The sequence below is a fragment of the Peromyscus maniculatus genome, chromosome 2, assembly GCF_049852395.1.
Source record: "Peromyscus maniculatus bairdii isolate BWxNUB_F1_BW_parent chromosome 2, HU_Pman_BW_mat_3.1, whole genome shotgun sequence".
Taxonomy (NCBI): domain Eukaryota; kingdom Metazoa; phylum Chordata; class Mammalia; order Rodentia; family Cricetidae; genus Peromyscus; species Peromyscus maniculatus.
Genome location: NC_134853.1, coordinates 154,112,671 through 154,130,625, shown reverse-complemented (window position 1 = coordinate 154,130,625; position 17,955 = coordinate 154,112,671). Strand labels below are relative to the sequence as shown.

The 17,955-nt window shown below is 46.8% G+C and overlaps 1 protein-coding gene across 5 annotated transcripts in view; it reads right to left on the bottom strand.

Moving 5' to 3' along the window:
• Stpg1 (sperm tail PG-rich repeat containing 1) overlaps positions 1-17,955 on the bottom strand; it is a 45,041-nt gene that overhangs the window by 20,903 nt on the left and 6,183 nt on the right. For 3 of the 5 annotated variants that reach the window (XM_042272087.2, XM_006975672.4, XM_076565392.1), the window contains exons 2-4: positions 13,061-13,198; positions 9,706-9,824; positions 2,917-3,018 (exon numbers count right to left, since the gene is read on the bottom strand). In XM_042272087.2, the coding sequence (XP_042128021.2) occupies positions 2,917-3,018; positions 9,706-9,824; positions 13,061-13,151 (312 nt within the window). In that variant the 5' untranslated portion in view covers positions 13,152-13,198. The remainder of the gene's footprint in view (positions 1-2,916; positions 3,019-9,705; positions 9,825-13,060; positions 13,199-17,955) is intronic. The other 2 variants (XM_076565394.1, XM_076565393.1) reach the window with 1 other exon arrangement.

Genomic DNA, 17,955 nt, shown 5'->3' with positions numbered 1-17,955 from the left:
CCACACACACACACATACTGACTCCTCCAGAACCACCCTGCCACTGTGCAAGCCAGAAAGACCACCAAAGTGTCCCCATCATCCCTCCTCCCGTCGTCCCCCCCACCCCTGTGCCTCCATCTCCCCACCCCCAACCCCCAATCCCACGTCGTCTCATTTAGCTTCTTGGTCAGAGTTGTCGAAGACTCTAGAACAAAACTTGGAGTGCCTTAATGAGGTGCTTTATACCATTTAAACTTGGAGAGACCAAGCCTTCTCAAAGGGTTGGGTGTCGCCCTGACAGCCATCAGGAAGTGTGTAGAATTTATAGGCCCACGGACATTTTTGGCAGCCTCACCCCAATCACACTCCTCTGGGCCCTTGTGATCTTCCTCTGAGAGGGGAGACTTGAATTTCCTCGAGTCTTGGAACGCAGAAGTGGGGAAAAGGCCCTCTGTCCCTCATCTAGTTTGGACAGAAACTGGAGACTATGTGGGACCTACAGTCCAGGTATTACAAACCACTTAAGGCCCCCTTCCCAAGAACAAAGAAACGCAAGTATTTAAAAAAATAAAGCTGGGGCTGGAGAGATGGCTCAGACATTCTAGCATTTCAGCAGAGGACCTGGATTTGATTCTCAGCGCCTACATCAAGGAACTTAGACCAGCCTATAACTCCAGTTCCTGGGGACCTGGCACCCTCTGCTGGCCAGTGCAGGCACCTGCACTCATTCCTAGACAAGTAATTTAAAACCCACCTTTTCTTTTCTTTTTTTTTCGAGACAGGGTTTCTCTGCGTAGCTTTGCGCCTTTCCTGGAGCTCACTTGGTAGCCCAGGCTGGCCTCGAACTCACAGAGATCCGCCTGGCTCTGCCTCCCGAGTGCTGGGGTTAAAGGCGTGCACCACCACCGCCCGGCTAAAACCCACCTTTTCTTTAAAACAACAAATATAAAGCTGAAGTCTCGCACCAAGGGTGGAGCAGACCCACGTCTCCTTCTTCTGGGGCTTTTTTTTTTTTTTTTTAAAGAAGTAAAAGGCCTGGTTGGACTCTACAGTTCAGGCCTTCTCTGGATGGATAGCCGAACCATTTGAAAGTCACCGCCAGAGAAGACTGGCAGGGTCCTCACTGCATCTCCAATCCAGCCCTTTCTTGGCACCAAGGAGGAATGTTAGTGCACTGTCTGGCAAAGAAGTCCCCAGAGAGAACCTAGGCGCTTTGGGCAGTCTGAAGGGTGACTCAGGCGGGCGACAGTGCGAGATCATGGCCTGTTTACACTGTTCTGCACTTTCAAAGTCTTGCTCACTGCAGTTAGCCCAGAGCCTCCAGGGAGTCTCCGAGGAACTGGGACACAGAAGGGTGACGTGCTTGAGGTCACATCCAGGCTCCACAGCTGAGTCAGGATGAGGTCTCGGTGCCGAGGCCGGTGCTGCGGCATGTGCCTGTGACTAGGCGCTTCTGTGACGGTTGCTTTGGGGTCTTCCTCCTGTCTACCCCGTGACTTCGCTGAGGGCTCAGAGACTGTGAACTTTCACTCCTAAGTCAGTTTGTTCCTGAATATTCCACCCTGCCAGCCCGACTCCCAACAAGAGGTGGCTGCATTGGGCGGGCCCTAACTGGTCCCACTGTGTGAGGGTAATAGAAAGCCAGGCCCCATGTCAGACATCGGCTGTGTCTATGCAAGAGACCGTCATGACCTTTACAGGGACAAGCAGGTGCATGTGTTCTATTGATGGCAGATTCTGGCTCTGCTCCGCCTGCTTCTCACCTTAGGCAGCCCTGCTCTGTTTGGCTCGCTCCCTCGCCTGAGTCCCTTAAGGCTGAGGCCATAGCTCAGTGGTGACAGCCGTGGGTGCCATCCTCAGCACACACACACCAACCCAGAAACAGAAGAACACTGTCTTCACCCACATCTGCTCAGGCTCACTGGTGCTTCATTTGTGTATTGGACGGCAAGGAGTCTCAGCAAAGATAAAGTCACAAGTGATAACACGAAGATTCCTGTATTTCAGGCCCAGTGCGTTCTCTCTCTGTCTCTCTGTCTCTGTCTCTGTCTCTGTCTCTGCCTCTCTGTCTCTCTCTCTCTCTCTCTAGTATGGGGCAGGATGCACATGCCAGGCAGGATACGAGCGTGGAGATCAGAGGTCAGCTCTCTTCTCCCATGTGGGTCCCAGCAATCCATCTCAGGCCATCAGCTTTGGCCGAAGCACCTCCTACCCTGCATGCCCTCAAACAGCACCCCTAGTTTCTTTCTTTCTTTCTTTCTTTTTGGTCCATCCAACTTCCCAATGATTTGAACAACCCAGTTATATGAAGCAAGTGTTAAAAATCATTTTGGGCTGGGTGTTGGTGGCGCACGCCTTTAATCCCAGCACTCGGGAGGCAGAGGCAGGCGGATCTCTGTGAGTTCGAGGCCAGCCTGGGCTACCAAGTGAGCTCCAGGAAAGGCGCAAAGCTACACAGAGAAACCCTGTCTCGAAAAAAAAAAAAATCATTTTGGAGCTGGATGGTGGTGGCATACATCTTTAATCCCAGCACTCGGGAGGCAGAGCCAGGCAGATCTCTGTGAGTTCGAGGCCAGCCTGGTCTGCAGAGTGAGATCCAGGATAGGCACCAAAACTACACAGAGAAATCCTGTCTTGAAAAACAAAACAAAACAAAAAAATTATTTGGGGCCCAGACACAGCAGTTTCCCTGGCATAGCTAAAAGCCTCAGGAAGGCAACCAAGCCCTGGCTCTTCCCCCACCTCGTCCACACGCATCCGTGGAGACAACTGGCCTAAAGACACGGGCTCAGATCCATCTTTGCGAATTCACAGGAAGTGGCTGCTGTCTTAATCAGAACAGGGACCTTTGGAGAGAAAGGACCAGCTCTCCACTGTGTCATTATGCAGTGAACAGAGGGACTGACTGTGTGGGTGACACCCAAGGGCTCTCACCGTGGAGGGAAATGTGCAGGTTCCTCTCTTGGAAAGAGAGACATTGTTGAACACTGGAGACTGGTGGATGACGTTGTAGAACCCAGGGCCTGGGATGTCGTCCTGAAAAGGACAAGAATGCAGCGTCATTGGGCATGGTAACTCCAACCCGCTTTTCCGCCAGCTTTCCATCCATTAACACTAAGCCTTCCTCTAATCCTACAGGGCAGGCTCCATCATTTTCAGGGGTGACAGCTTCACGCCACCATTTCTCTGACTTGCCCAATCGCCATCTCAGTTACCGAGGGAGGGGCAGGAATTCTAATCCAGGTCGGGTCTCCCAAAGCCCCGCTCTTTCCACTAAGCCCCCAGCCTGGGTTCTAAAGGAACACTGTTTTGGGGAGGTTTTGTTTCTCGTGTCATTAGGGAAATGTGCCGGTGTGCATGTCAGCCTCCGTGGACCGGGTCAGCCAAGCCTGAGGTAAAGAGGGAGGGAGGGTGACCGATTTTATGGTAACCACACCCACCTGACTCAGCTTCCTTCTGAGGCCTCTGAGAAGGGAAATTGGGGAGTGTTTCTGTTTATAAAGCAAAATGAAACAAAAACAACCTTCATTCCAAATGAGGCCATCTTGAACTTGGAGACAAAATAAGGTGAGCCCATGGGGCCCGAGGGCAACTTGAGACTGGGGTGCCAGGGAGCAGCCAGCAGAAGCCGTGTTCAGAGCTAGCTCTGCTGCTGAAGCTACCTGGGCTTCCAGAAGCTTCTAGCTCATTTCTGGTGCTAGTTACTAAGGGGACACCAGTGTTGAGAAAAGCTGGAGGAGCAAGTGGCATGAAATGAGGAGACGCTTCACTGTTGGGACAGCTTCCCGGGTCCTGCCTGGTGCTGGGAGCCTCTTAAAGCTAATCTCATTTTCGCCATCACCCAATGAGGAAGGGATTACTGTCCCCATTTCACAAACGAGGCACATGCAGATGAATTTGTCCAAAGTCCAAATGCTGAGCACATGGTGACATGGTGAGTGCCCTTGGAAGTGGGTGCGTCACCAAAGCCACCTAAGGAAATGGAAGCTGGGCATGTGGGGCCACAGCCAGTAAGCAGTGAACCCCAGACTTGAGTCCTTGGACCCAGATTCCAGAGTTGGTTAGCTCCACTCAGTCACAGATACAACCTACCTCTATTGTCCCTGCTGCCTTATCTAGGTGGAGAGCTTGAGGCACCATCAGTGCCTTCCAGAACTTTCCAATCTGGAGAGTGGGCACAGAGTGATTGAAGTTTGTTATAAAGAACAGAGGCATAGGTTAGCAGGATCTTGGGACTGAATGTGTGTGTGTGTGTGTGTGTGTGTGTGTGAGAGAGAGAGAGAGAGAGAGAGAGAGAGAGAGAGAGAGAGAGAGAGAGAGAGAGAGAGAGAGAGAGAGAGAGAGAGAACAAACAGAGGCCACAGCCTTCCAGGCCAAGAGTCAGAAGGACCACAGGGGCCCGTCAGTCAGTTTCCCGGACTGCTGTTCGCCCACTGTACCCAGCACACACTGACTCTTCACAATGGCTCGCTGTCTCAATGACTCTTCATTGGGAAACTGAGAGGATGGGGTCAAAAGAAACACGACCTAATGTTGCCTAACCAGCGGAAGTCAGAGTCAGGAACCACGGACACCAACGGCCTCTCAGACGAGACTGTACGGGATGAAAGAAAAACCCTTCCCCAAGGTCATGAATTGGGAAGTCTGTCCTCTGCGCTGGTCAGCTACCTGATCTTGAGTAACTTTAACCTCACTGGGCCTCAAGGTGCTGGGATCCTAGTGAGATCCCAGGGTCCCTGTCACTAGGGACAGCTGCGCAGGAATCACAGTGTCACGTGTGACTAATTATGATGATGTATATGAGTGTCTCGCCTGCATGTATGAGTGTGCCTGGTGCCCGTGGAGGCCAGAGGAGGGCATTGGATCCCCTGGAACTGGAGTTACAGACAGTTGAGCTGCCATGTGGGTGCTGGGAATTGAACCTGGGTCCTCTGCAAGAGCAGCCAGTGCTCTAACTCCTAAGCCAGCTCTCCAGCCTCTGCTATGCGACTCTTGCAGGTATGAACAGTGGGCAGGGAGGACACATCATCTCTAGCACACCTCTGCCCACACCCACGGCTTCCTCTCAACCTGCCCAGGTAAATTAGAATCACAAACAGTAAATAGCTGTTTTTGCTTAAGCGTAGCCCATGAAGTATTTGGGACATACTTATGCTAAGATAATTACCTATCTGCAATTCTAATTTATCCAAGCATCTACATTTTCCTTTGCTAAATCTGACAACTTTACTGGACATCCATCAACTGGGTCAAACTGCAAAATGGCTAGAGTCCAAGGCACATGGGAACAGGGCTGTCTCTGTTTAGCCTGTGGGGACAAAATCTGCTCTTGATAAAGGTCCAAAGAGAATCTCTTGGGCTGCTGCATGCTGGAGCTGGCCTGTGATGGGAACCGTTAAAATCCCGACATTGGTCATTGGTCATTGGGATCGGCCATGTAGGAATATTTACCCTGGAGAAATCACCCAAGGCTACAGTGGAGGAGGAGCTGGATTCCATAACATCCAGAGGACCCCCAAAGGTGCAGAGAACCCAGATTCAGAGGGTCCTTGTGAGACTGCTGGAGGTAAGGCAGGACCCTCAGGGTGGGCAGGATAAAAAACCAGGTGTGGACAACCACCCCCATGGTCTCTTAGATGAGACACTTCCAAGTAAACAGAATAGAAGTCATTGCCCACCACAGCCCCCTCAGAGCCAGGACCACCTTGTGGGCAAGGGACTGAGAAAGCAACGCTTGGCAGATGTGTGCCCTCCTTGTACCCAACACACAGCTTGGGTGACACTTGGCTGAGAGACACTTGGAGAGCTCATTGGATGGGCAGTCTCTGCAGATTCTAGAAGTAGGACATGATGCCTATCCACCTAACCTTGGGATGTGCCTGAAGAGGTCATGAGGGAGCCAGCATTCAGCTCCTGGGCCCAGGCTTATGCGGGAGGTCCTGCTGCAGAGCCTAGAGCCAGGCATGGCATCCTACGCACTTGGCGTCATAAGTTCTATCTGAGTTAATCCGTAAACATAACCTTGCATGGTTTCATAACCATTTAAACTCTGGTCCCAACTGTTTGGGAGGGTAGATCTCCCGGTCAGACCCTGTACAGAACTACCAAGTTAGTTAGATAGCTAACTAGTTTGGTTTTGAGCTGGCTTTCTCTACGCCAGGCTGAACTTTAACTCACTATACAACCAAGGGTGACCGTGAACTGCTGATTCTCCTGCCTTAGCCTCCCGGGTGCTGGAATGGGCCAGCACACTCCATTTCGTTATGCATTTTAAGAGCCACCAAATGGGTGCTGGGAATTGAACGCAGGTCTTCTACAAGAGCCACAAATACTCCAGACCACTGAGCCATCTCTCCAGCCCCTTCATCATGCAGCTTAAATGATGCCCACTTAGAAGACAGAGTCCCTGTCCTGCCCACATGTATTCATTCAAATGGAAGGCAGCAGGTGGGTGGCATGCAATCGTCACTCCCAGGAGAAGCTAATCTAGTGTGCCACTCTGATTTTTAAGAGGAGGAAACAGATGCAGAGACACCAGGTGTTGCCCTTACAGCTACATAGCTTGGGAAAATGGGAGAGATGGAGCTGAAGTTGGGAGAGAGGGAAGAAAATGTCCAAGGGGCTGCTGGACAGGGAGGGCTTTGTCACCTAGAGGCACGTCTCCTCGGGAACGTAAAGGTAGCTGCACGTTTCTAAATAATCATGAAGTTTATTCCTAGCAATCCAAAGTGCCAATTTAGACACAAGTGTGTGCAGGACCCTCACACCCCCTGTGGTGAGATTCCTTTACTTTAAAAGAGAAAGTGTGTGTGCAAGGGTGCGCACATACCAGCACATGAGAGTAGAGACCCAGAGGACAACCTGAGGAAGTCACTTCTGTCCTTCCACAGGGATCCCAGAGACCCAACTCAGATCATTAAGTTTGCCAGGGGATACCTTGACCCCTGAGCCATCTCACTGGCACCACGGAGGTGGGAGTCTTGTAAGGAATATAAACTGGCCCCGAGGCTCAGCTACAGTAAAGATGAGTGCCTGCCTCTGAGGGCACCGTGGTAAAGCCAGGCTAAGTGGGTCACAGCTCCAAGGTGAGCAGATGACCGGGTGTGGGCTCAGCACAGGGTGTGTGCGCCTCCTGTCTTAAGAAGGGTGGCGAGGCTGGGGAGGTTTCGAATCTGTTGTTAACTTGCATTGTCTCACCAAATTACTGGGTGATGCCGCGCAAGCGCATTACTTCTCCACGCTCATTTCCCCCGGGAAAAATGAGAATGTCAGGCACGGAGCATGGAAGGAGTGGATTCTCCGTGCTTAGGACACGGGGATTATATAACTCCCCAGGAATTACACAACCCCAACCTTTATGTTTCAGATGAGGAAACTGATGCCCAAAAGGACAAGTGACCACTCTCAAGGCTGCTAGCTAGGGACAGAGAACACAGAGGGCTGGGTCTGTAGAGACCCAGGCTTTTGAAGAAAAAAAAAAAAAAAAAAGCTCTCAAAGGCTCAGATGAAAGCTTTTGCATCAAATGGATACAACCACCTTGGACAATTCCGAGTGGTCTCTGCCTGTATCTATGTGGCTGCCGTTCTGGCTGGTGGCCACGCCAGCTCCCTGGGCAGGAGACATGATAGGATTTCACACGGTACTTTGAGCTCCTGGATCAGTCTTCAGAGCTTGCCACGTGGGATGGAGCCCCGGCGAGGAGCATTTATTGCCCTCCCTGGAGATCCGTCTGTTTTGCCAAGGCTGTTCCAGAAGCATGCTATGCTGACTTTCATCAACCAACTTTACAGCCTCGAAGACCACAAAGGCAGGCGTGGCCCGTGTGGAAAGAGCGAGAGGCTTTGGATTGAGCTGCGCCTGGGTTGAGGTCCTAATTCTTTCAACGTTGATTCAGCAAATATTTATTTAAAGCCTCTTATGTGGCAAACCCTGGTTGTGTGACCGAGGGTGGGTCACTTGGCCTCCCTAAGCCTCGGTTTCCTCTTATGTTCAATGAAGACACTAAACCCTTCCTTTTCGCATTGTTCTGGAGAGAAGTGATACGATCTAAAAATGCTTTAACACATATTAGGGATTGGTCAGTGACAGCTACTATTCTTTTTATTGGAAGCTAAGCTGCAAACACCCTGGACATGGAGAGCTAACAAACTATCATTAAAGCAGATCCACGGGAACCCACCTAGCTAAGTGGGGAAGAGGCTGACAGCTAAAATACAGAGAAACTAGAGAAAAAGGAAAAACGCCTGAGCAAATATTTATCATCCTGAGCAAAGCTACCAGGGACTGATTCTAAAATATGTGTGTGCTATATTACTTATTGCAGGCTTCATAGCATCCTGAGGTAATTCAGAGGTTAAAAGAACTTAATCCACCCTCTAGTTCCGCATTCCAGCTCACAAAGGAAGAGTCCTTGGGGTGAGGGCTCTGGGGCGGGGGTCGATGGCATACCTCACCTGTGTTCAGAACCGGGGTCCTCCCACCCCTTCTCTGCCATCTAGGGAAGGTGGGAGGATGACAGTCACCTGCAGAATGCAGCAGAAGATGACTGGGATGGCCACTTCTCCAAAGGCATGCTACTCTCAGGGTCCTACTTAAAAGGAGGAGGGATGTGAAGAGGTGAAGCCTCTATGGGGATGCCTGTGAGTTGCTACAGCCCCCTGCTGGTAGGAGAGGAGAAGGTCAGACCCCAGAAATAAGTTGAAGGTTGGCCAGGAAACAGCCAGAACTTCCCAGACTTGGAGATCTAGAGAAAAGGGGATGGATAGAGAAAGCCAAGTAGAGCATTATTTTTAAATTGCATTTATTTATTTACTCATGTGTGTGCACATACCATGGCATACAGGTGGAGATCAGAGGACAAGTTTTAAAAGAAGTGGCGCCAGGCAGTGGTGGCGCATACCTTTAATCCCAGCACTCGGGAGGCAGAGGCAGGCAGATCTCTATGAGTTCAAGGCCAGCCTGGGCTACAGAGTGAGTTCCAGGAAAGGCACCAAAACTACACAGAGAAACCATGTCTTGGAAAAAAAAAAAAAAAAAAAAAAAAAAGGATTGGCTACTGTCCACCATGGGGCTCAGGGCTCAAGGCTTGGTGGCAGGCACTTTTGCCTGCTAAATCATCTTACCAGGCCCCGTAGTAACAATAAGACATTGCTAAATGAATTTTATTTTATTTTTGTTGTTGTTTTAGGAAATTTTTAATGGGGGAGCTCATCACAAACACAACTATAAGTTTATTAGAAACTTGTTTACCCATGTGTTAGCTGGGGGATTATGTCATTCCCTCAGATAGATCAGAGTGGGGTGGTTTTTATCATCTACTACATGTACATACGCTTTGGAAGATCTTGTATTTTTATTCTTTTAAAATTAAAGATAATTTTTGCTACAGGGTGTGGTTGCACATTCCTCCAATTCAAACACACAGGTGGCCAAGGAAGGAGGACCCTCAGTTCAAAGTCAGCCTGGGCTACATAGCAAGACCCCTGATCATGTTTTCCAAGCACATAGTATATGCAAAGTCCTGGGGTGAATCTCCAACACAGCAAATAAGCAGATCGATGCATCAATCAATCATGAATTAATTTCAGGCTGGTTCTTACCATACGGACAGTGTGCCTCCTTGGAGGATGGGCAGCTCCTTGGGTGATCCTGCCCTCTGCTGTTCACAGAAAAACACAACAGCTAAAATCCAAGCAAAGAATTTTGAAGGCCATGTCCTTTACCTTTTTGTGATAGAATCTCCTGGCTTGGCTGTTAAATCCCTTTTTTTCTGATTCCGGGATTATTGATATTCTGTATTTATAAGGAATGGAGGCTTGGGTTGGGTATGCAGCGGTAAAACCTAAACAACAAAGATAAGACAGCATCAGCAGCGGTAAAACCTAAGCAACAAAAATAAGACAGCATCAGTGCCACGCCGCTAGTGTTTGCTCCATGTGACCGCTAGGTAAACGCCGTAAGGAGTCATCCTAGGCTGCAGATGGAGCTCGGCTGGTAGAGTATTTCCCTGGCATGCCAAAGCCCTGGGTTCCATCCCTAGCACCACTTAATAGCAGGTGTGATGGCACACACCTGTACTCACAACACTCGGGAACTAGAGGCCGGAGGATTAGCAATCCAAGGTCATCCCTTGGCTAGATACTGAGTTCAAGGCTAGCCTGGAACATATGAGACACGGTCTCAAAAAATAAATAAACAACCAGACAAATAGTTATCCTAGTGAGCTAACAAAAGAGAACTCAATATAGGCAGTCCTTACAGGCGGCCATGAGGTTCAGGGGGTCTGCCCACCTTTGTGACTCGGAAAGATACCACTTTTCCTTTTCCTTTTTCTATCTCTTTCTTGTGGATTTTGGCCAGAACAAAAGTATACTTATGTTAGTAGTTTAGACTTCCTTACTCTTTCTCTACAGCACCACACACACACACACACACACACACGCACACACGCACACGCACACGCATGCACGCACACATGCACACGCACACACATGTGCGCCATGTGGCGGCCTGGTGACATGCGGCCAGTGTGGCATTTTCTCCTGCTCTTCTCTGTCCTCCTCCTGGCAGCTGCTGAGATTTACTGCTTGTCTGCTCCAGGGCTTTTCTTTTAAGCACCAATAAAACTGCCCTCTTTGGATTAAAAACAAAAGTTCAATACAGGGCCAGATAATGGCTCAGTGGGCGAGGGTTCTTGGTGCCAAGCCTGAGTTCAGTCCCCAAGAAGCCCATGGTGGAAGGAGAGAAGCGACTCCCGAAGTTGCTCTCTTGTCCATGTGCCTCATCACAGGCACACACAAAATAAATGTGTGATTTCTAAAAATTAAAATGGGACTGAAGAGATGGCTGCAAGGTTCAGAGCATTAGCTGCTCTTCCGGAGGACCCAGGGTCAATTCCCAGCACCCACATGGCAGCTCACACCCATCTGTACTTAAAGTTCCAGGGGATCCAACACCCTCTTCTGGCCTCTTCGAACACTGCATGCACATGGTACACGGCCCCAAACATACAAAATAAAATAAAATGCTTTAAAAATTAAAATATTCAATAGAAAAGAGTGAACCAATAAAGAATGAACAGATAGGACAGAAAGGAAGTCACAAATCAGACTTACACATTCCTAACCACATTAAACGCTAAGTGGTCTACACATTCCAGTTAAAAGACAGGAATTGTCAGACTGGACAAGAAAGACCCAACTAGATGCTGCCTACAAGGAACATATTTCAACTATAAACCCAGAAAAAAAGTGAAATGAATGAGAACTTGCAGTAAGCATTTAGTTGTCAGAAATCAAGCAAGACCTGTTACACAATTAAATCCAAGAATGTGACTCTTGCCGGATGGCACAGCCATATCTGAATGGAATGGCAGAAGTCATAAAGCCAGCACAGCTGCTTGACAAGGATCCAGCAGAGCTGAGCCACATGATGGCTGCCATGCCACCTTTGGTTTTCATCTCCACCTGTTGCATACTTGGGGCACTTTTAATATTTGTACAATTTGAGGATATTAGGTTGATGGAAAATTCCTTATGAATCATTTATGCCTTCTCCCAGGAATGTTGCTTCTAAGGCTTACCCAGCAAAGTCCTGAACATACTATTCCCCGTCCCCACTTGAGGGAGATATCCTTATCTACTTGAAGGTCTTCCTTACGCCTTGGAGGTTGTGACACATAAAGAAGCCAGAGGTCTCTTTTTTTTTTTTTCTTTTTCTTTTGGTTTTTCGAGACAGGGTTTCTCTGTGTAGCTTTGCGCCTTTCCTGGAGCTCACTTGGTAGCCCAGGCTGGCCTCGAACTCACAGAGATCCGCCTGGCTCTGCCTCCCGAGTGCTGGGATTAAAGGCGTGCGCCACCACCGCCCGGCAGAGGTCTCTTCATGAGGCTATGGGACATTCTTGAAACATCTGTCCCTGTACTTACACAGGAACAAGATATTCAAAACAAAGTAAAATTAAAAAGGTCAACAAGATTAGGTAGGCTAGAGGAATTGTACGCAGTTCAGATTACAAGCCTCTTCCCACTGTACACTCAGACAATTATGTGGCATACAACTCTGCCCTACAAAGAGACATATTGATAAGTAAAGTATGGAGTAGAAAGGTGATAAAAGTATGAGATGTTAGGACCTCCCTCTCTTAGAAGTTAGCTCATGCAGAGCTACTATAATGTCATATAACCAAGGAACAACAGAATGCCAGGATTAGACATATAGACAAATTCTATATGTTTATAAATATAAACATTGATTGTATTTAAATAATTTTTAAATTTAAATTTAAATAATAATTGCAGCAGCTTAGCCTGAGGATTTTTCCTGGGCACTCTGACCACTAAGAGTTAATAACACACTGCTTGAGACATGGCAAAATGCCCAGGGTGGTTGAGGATTTTGTTTTGGTCTAGTGTCCTTAAAGCAAACCAAAGCAACCAGCCTAAGCACAGACTGTCATATGCCTCTAGATTCTCAAAAACTGGGTTATGGGGTTAATGAGTAAGAATGATAACTCTGTTTATTAATGATGTCAAAACTTGAGGGGAAATTATTGGAAATGATAATTCTGTTCTGTCATAGTTTATTAATGATGACTAAAAGATGAGCAAAAGGAAGTGAAACACATGTCCAAAACCAAAAATGATATGATCTATGTTTTGGAACATCATGAATGTATCCCTGCTAACTAAATTCTGTATAAATTAAAAAAAAAAAAAAAAACCACTCTGGCTGCTAGTCAGTCAGGCTTCAAGATTTTCCCGACTACTGTGGCCTGGCTCACTTCCTTCTCCATCGACTCCTTACATCCTCTGCAGGACCCATGCACCGCCGGTTTGGCTCCCAGCAGTGGACATTGGGAAATAGCACATTATCGTTTTGTTGTTGAAGGGACAGCCGCCTTCCCATTCATTCATCCCTGCTTACAGTTTCTCCCCATCTACATTCTGGTCAGCAGGGCCGAAGGCAATCCATCTGATACACTATCAGATGATGGCCTTGTGGATAACACCCAGGGTTTCCTAATCCTCCCGACTGTGCTCTTACATAGAGTGGGCATACTGGGATTTAAATTCACTGCACCTTTCTGTACTTTGTCGCCATGCTTGATCCGTTTGCCAGGGTCTTCATCTTTCAGGAGAATGCTGTCCATGTTAGCTAAGCTCTGGGGCATGTTCAATCCCTTTGAGGAAAACCTCAGCCTCGCATTCTTCTAAACACCTGAAATAAGATACAGCATTTTCAGGGGTCATTTCACACCACGGTCAGCTCTGTGCTAATGGTGGGCTAGGTTGAGAGATCTTGTGGGGCAGAAGCTGACATGTACCAAATGCTGTGCCACCGCAGATTCCAAGCACACAGCACTGACAGAATCAAGGAGCTCACACTACTGATGAAATCAAGGAGGCCACACAAGTTCACCCTCACCGCTACATACAGCCACTGAAGCTTTAGATATTATTTTCATTTTTTTTCTGAGACAGGGTTTCTCTGTGTAGTTTTGGTGCCTGTCCTGGATCTCACTCTGTAGACCAGGCTGGCCTTGAACTCAGAGATCCGCCTGGCTCTGCCTCCCCAGTGCTGGGATTAAAGCTGTGCGCCACCAATGCCCAGCTATTTTTATTATTAACTTAGCTTGGCTGAGATATAATCTACATGTCATAAAATTCTTCAGTGGTAAATATATGAGTCTAAGTTTTGACAATGTGTGCGGTTGGGCTATATACCACCAAGACTAAGACATTAAGGTTATCCAAAACCCAAAAAGTTCCCATGTGTTTTTACAGTCATTTCCCTCTAGATCTGGCATCTGCCAATTACTGAGCTTCCTGTCACATTAACTGCCTTTCTACAATGCCACACAAATGCTACCATCAACAGATCAACTGCTACCACACAATCTTCCTGAGACTGGTGAGGCAGCTAAGTGGTTAGAGCATGTACTGCTCTTACAAAACACCCAGGTTCACTTTCCAACAATCCACACATAGAGCAGTTCAAACCACCTGGAACTCCAGCATCAGGAATCAGATGCCCTTTTCTGGCCTCTTCAGGCACCTGCACTTTATGTGTATGAGCGTGTACACACACACACACACACACACACACACACACACACACACTAAAAAGTTTACTCATTAAAAAATTTCTTACTAGATTTTAATTGGCATGGCATCAAAAATTCAGTGAGAATATCTTAGCATCCTTAGGGATTCTGATCCACTAATATGGTGTATCTCTCCATTTATTTTGATATCTTTACATTTCTCAGCAGTATTTACTTGTAAGTGCATCAATATTGCGTATCTTTGTGACCCTCAGTGGCGGGGGTGAGGTGTGTGTGTGAGGGGGGCATGCATGTGCCACAGTGCATGGGAAGGTCAGAGAACAACCTTGGGCGTTAGTCCCCACTGACTGCCTTGTTTGCTGTGTCCTGCTTTTCAGGAGTCCTGAAGATCCAGACTCAGGCCCCCAGGCAGCTTTGACTCATGAGGCCCGCTCCCCATCCCAACACAGATTTTCATAGATGGAACCCTAGGGGTTTCATATTTCTTTTCTTTCTTTCTTTCTTTCTTTCTTTCTTTCTTTCTTTCTTTCTTTCTTTCTTTCTTTCTTTCTTTCTTTCTTTCTTTCTTTTGTTTGTTTTTGTTTTGTTTTGCTATTGTTTGTTTTTTTCAAGACAGGATTTTTGTGTAGGCCTGGTTGTTCTGGAACTTGCTCTGTCGACCAGGCTTGCCTTGAGCTCAGAGTTTCGCCTGCTGCTCATATTTTATGTCATGAAAATGGAATTTTGCAAAAGTCTTGACATGAGACCCTGTCTCCAAAAAACAAGAACAAAACTGCCTTTTGTTTTATGATGGTGGGGGATTGTATGATGCCACTGAGCTGAATCCCCCAGCCCCCCAAAATGTCCATTTCCAATTCTCTATTTCTGGGGATTTTTATGTATTGATCTTGTGTCCTCCAACTTAGCCTCATTTTTCAGTAATAAAAGCTTCTCTGCAGATTAGAAATTTTAATAAATATATGCATCTATACATAACGAAGGGCTTTATTTCCTCCCTTTCTATCTGTCTGGCCGTTACTTTTTCCCTTATAACATTGCATTGCACAGGGCACCCAAGCCACCTGGATGGAGCTGATGATAACTGGTATTTATTTTAATACCAGCTTGAGTAGGTATGCACATGGTCTTTCTACATTAATTAGGATGTTAGACATTTTTTGTTTGTTTTTGGTTTTTCACTTGTTTGGTTGATTTTTGAGACAAGGTCTCTTTATATATTAATAGCCCATGCTTGCCTAGAACTTGCAAATCCTCCTACCTCAGCTTCCTGAGTGCCAGGAATGATGTGTGCCAACACATTTGGCTCTAGGAAGTTTTTGTTGTTGTTGTTTGATTGGCTGGTTTTTTGAGGCAGTTTCTTATGGTGGCATTTTATTTGTACTGAAATGTGATTTTAATTGTATGTTAATAAATAAAGTTGCCCGGGGGTCAGAGCTATTAGAGCCATAGCAAAAGCTGGGCGTTGGTGGTGCACGCCTTTATTCCCAGCACTTGGTAGGCAGAGCTAGGTAGATCTCTGTGTGGTCAAGGATACAGTCAGCATTGGAGACACACGCCTTTAATCTCAATACCATAGAAGACCTGGAGGGCTGTACATACAGGCAGTGACGAGGCCGTCATGTGGTTGGGTTTATAACCAATGAGAAGGCAGAACAGAAAGTCTATATAAAGGCAAACAGACAGGAAGTAGGTCTCTTTCGGAGAGGTCTCTTGGCTGAAGAGGCTACCTGAAGCAGGCGGGTAAGGCTCTTAACTCTGATCTCTTGGCTTTCTTCTTTGCATTGGTTCTGTGTTTCTTATTTAATAAGATGGTTGGTTACATCTACAGTTTCTCTCTGTGTAAGTCTGGATGTCTGGAACTCACTCTGTAGACCAGGCTGATCTCGAACTCAGAGATCTGCCTGCCTCTGCCTCTTGAGTGCTGGGATTAATGGTGTGTGCCACTATGCCAGGCTAAAATTTCTGGAATTAGTGCTACTTGGTGGTGATGTAGACGTCCTCACCTATGTGTATGACTATTAGATGCTAGCTTTCTTCTTTTTTAAAATGTCTTTGACTTTTGCTTCACAAAATGAATTGAAAAGTGTTTATTTCTTCTTCTTTTTTTAACATTACATTCATTTGTGTGTCTGTGCATGCACATTGGAGGTCAAGGGACGATTTGAGGAAGTCTATTCTCTCCTTTCCCCATGTGGATCCCTGGGATTGAACTCGGGTCATCAGGCTTGGCAGCAAGCGCCTTTCCCATCCATCTTGCCCACCCTAGTTCTCTTTATTTCCTGGTGTTGGCATTATTTCCTCCCCAAATGTTTGGATTGATATTATTTCTTCTTTCCATTCACAAATGGAGTCAAGGCCTGATGTTTCCTTGGGGCAAGGTTTTCAGTGACACAGTCCTTTTGCTTAACAGACACAGGGCTCTTGTCTGTTTCCTGCTTTGTTTTTGTTTGTTTGTTTGATTGGTTGGTTGGTTTTTTGAGACAGGGTTCTCTGTGTAGTCAGCTCTGTAGACCAGGCTGGTCTTGATCAGAGATCTACCCGCCTCTGCTTCCTGAGTGCTGGGATAAAAGGAATGTGTCACCACTGCCTGGCTAGTCTGTTTCTTCTTGAGGGAACTTTGGTAATAAGCACATTTCAAGGAAACTCTTCCATTTCCTCTTCAGGAGGTTCATTTGCATGAAGTTGTTGGTAATGGTCTTTGATTATCCTTGTCACTTTGCTATGTAGACCAGCCGGCCTGTGCCCAAGTGCTGGGTTTAAAGGTGTGCACTCCCATACCTGGTCAAATTGTCCTTTTAATATCTGTGGCAATGTCCCTCCTTTATTGCTCATATTAGTGATTTATATTTTATAGACTTTTGTTGGCAAGCATGACCAACCATATTTTCAAAAGCAAACAGCTTTTCCATGTCCTTTCTTCCTCTGGGTCACATGCCTTTTTTTTTTTTTTTTTTTAACTCTTAGAAGAAAGTTTGGGCCACTAAACTCAGGTCTCTCTTGCCACTTAGTAAAGTAATATTTACTATCTTAAATATGTCCATAGAGGCAGTCTTAATGGCATCACATATTTTTTTTTTTTTTTGGTTTTTTCGAGACAGGGTTTCTTTGTGTAGCTTTGCGCCTTTTCCTGGAACTCACTTGGTAGACCAGGCTGGCCTCGAACTCACAGAGATCCGCCTGGCTCTGCCTCCCGAGTGCTGGGATTAAAGGCGTGCGCCACCACCGCCCGGCTGTCATCACATATTTTAATGTGTTACATTGTTCTTTTCCTTTCAGTTTTTTGTTTGTTTGTTTGTTTTTTGTTGTTTTTTTTTAATGCAGAGGTCTGCTTTTTAACCTCCAAGCAGTTGGGGACCTCCCAGATTTCTTCTTGTGGATTTCTCCTTTTTCGATATTGCTGGACGGTATTTTGCACAAGTGTCAACCTGGTCAAACTGCTCGACCTTGGTGTTCAAGCCTTTTCTGTCCCGATTTCCCATTTATCCTGTCAGTACCAAGGGATGTGCTGATGGTCCCTGTACCACATCACTGTCCGCTCATCTCTGTGTTCAGCATTCTCACTTGTATTCTGTGTATGGAGAAGCACTGTTAACAACTACCTGCACACATATGATCTGTATGTACTTTTGAAATACCTCTCTTTATCCCTGGGAATATTCCTGTTCTGTCCATTTCTTATTATTACAGCTCCTCCAGCTGTCTTCTGATTACTATTAATATCTGTACCGTTTCCCAGCCTTTTGTTTTGAACCAAATGTGCCTCGTATTTAAAAGTGGTTCCTTTTCTCTTTTTCTTTTTTTCACTGGAGATTGACAGGACCTTGCGCTGGGCCCTAAATGTGTTTTTCTGTTGTTTTGGTGCTGAACACTGAACTCAGGACTTTGATCATGCTAGACACCCACTCCCCCT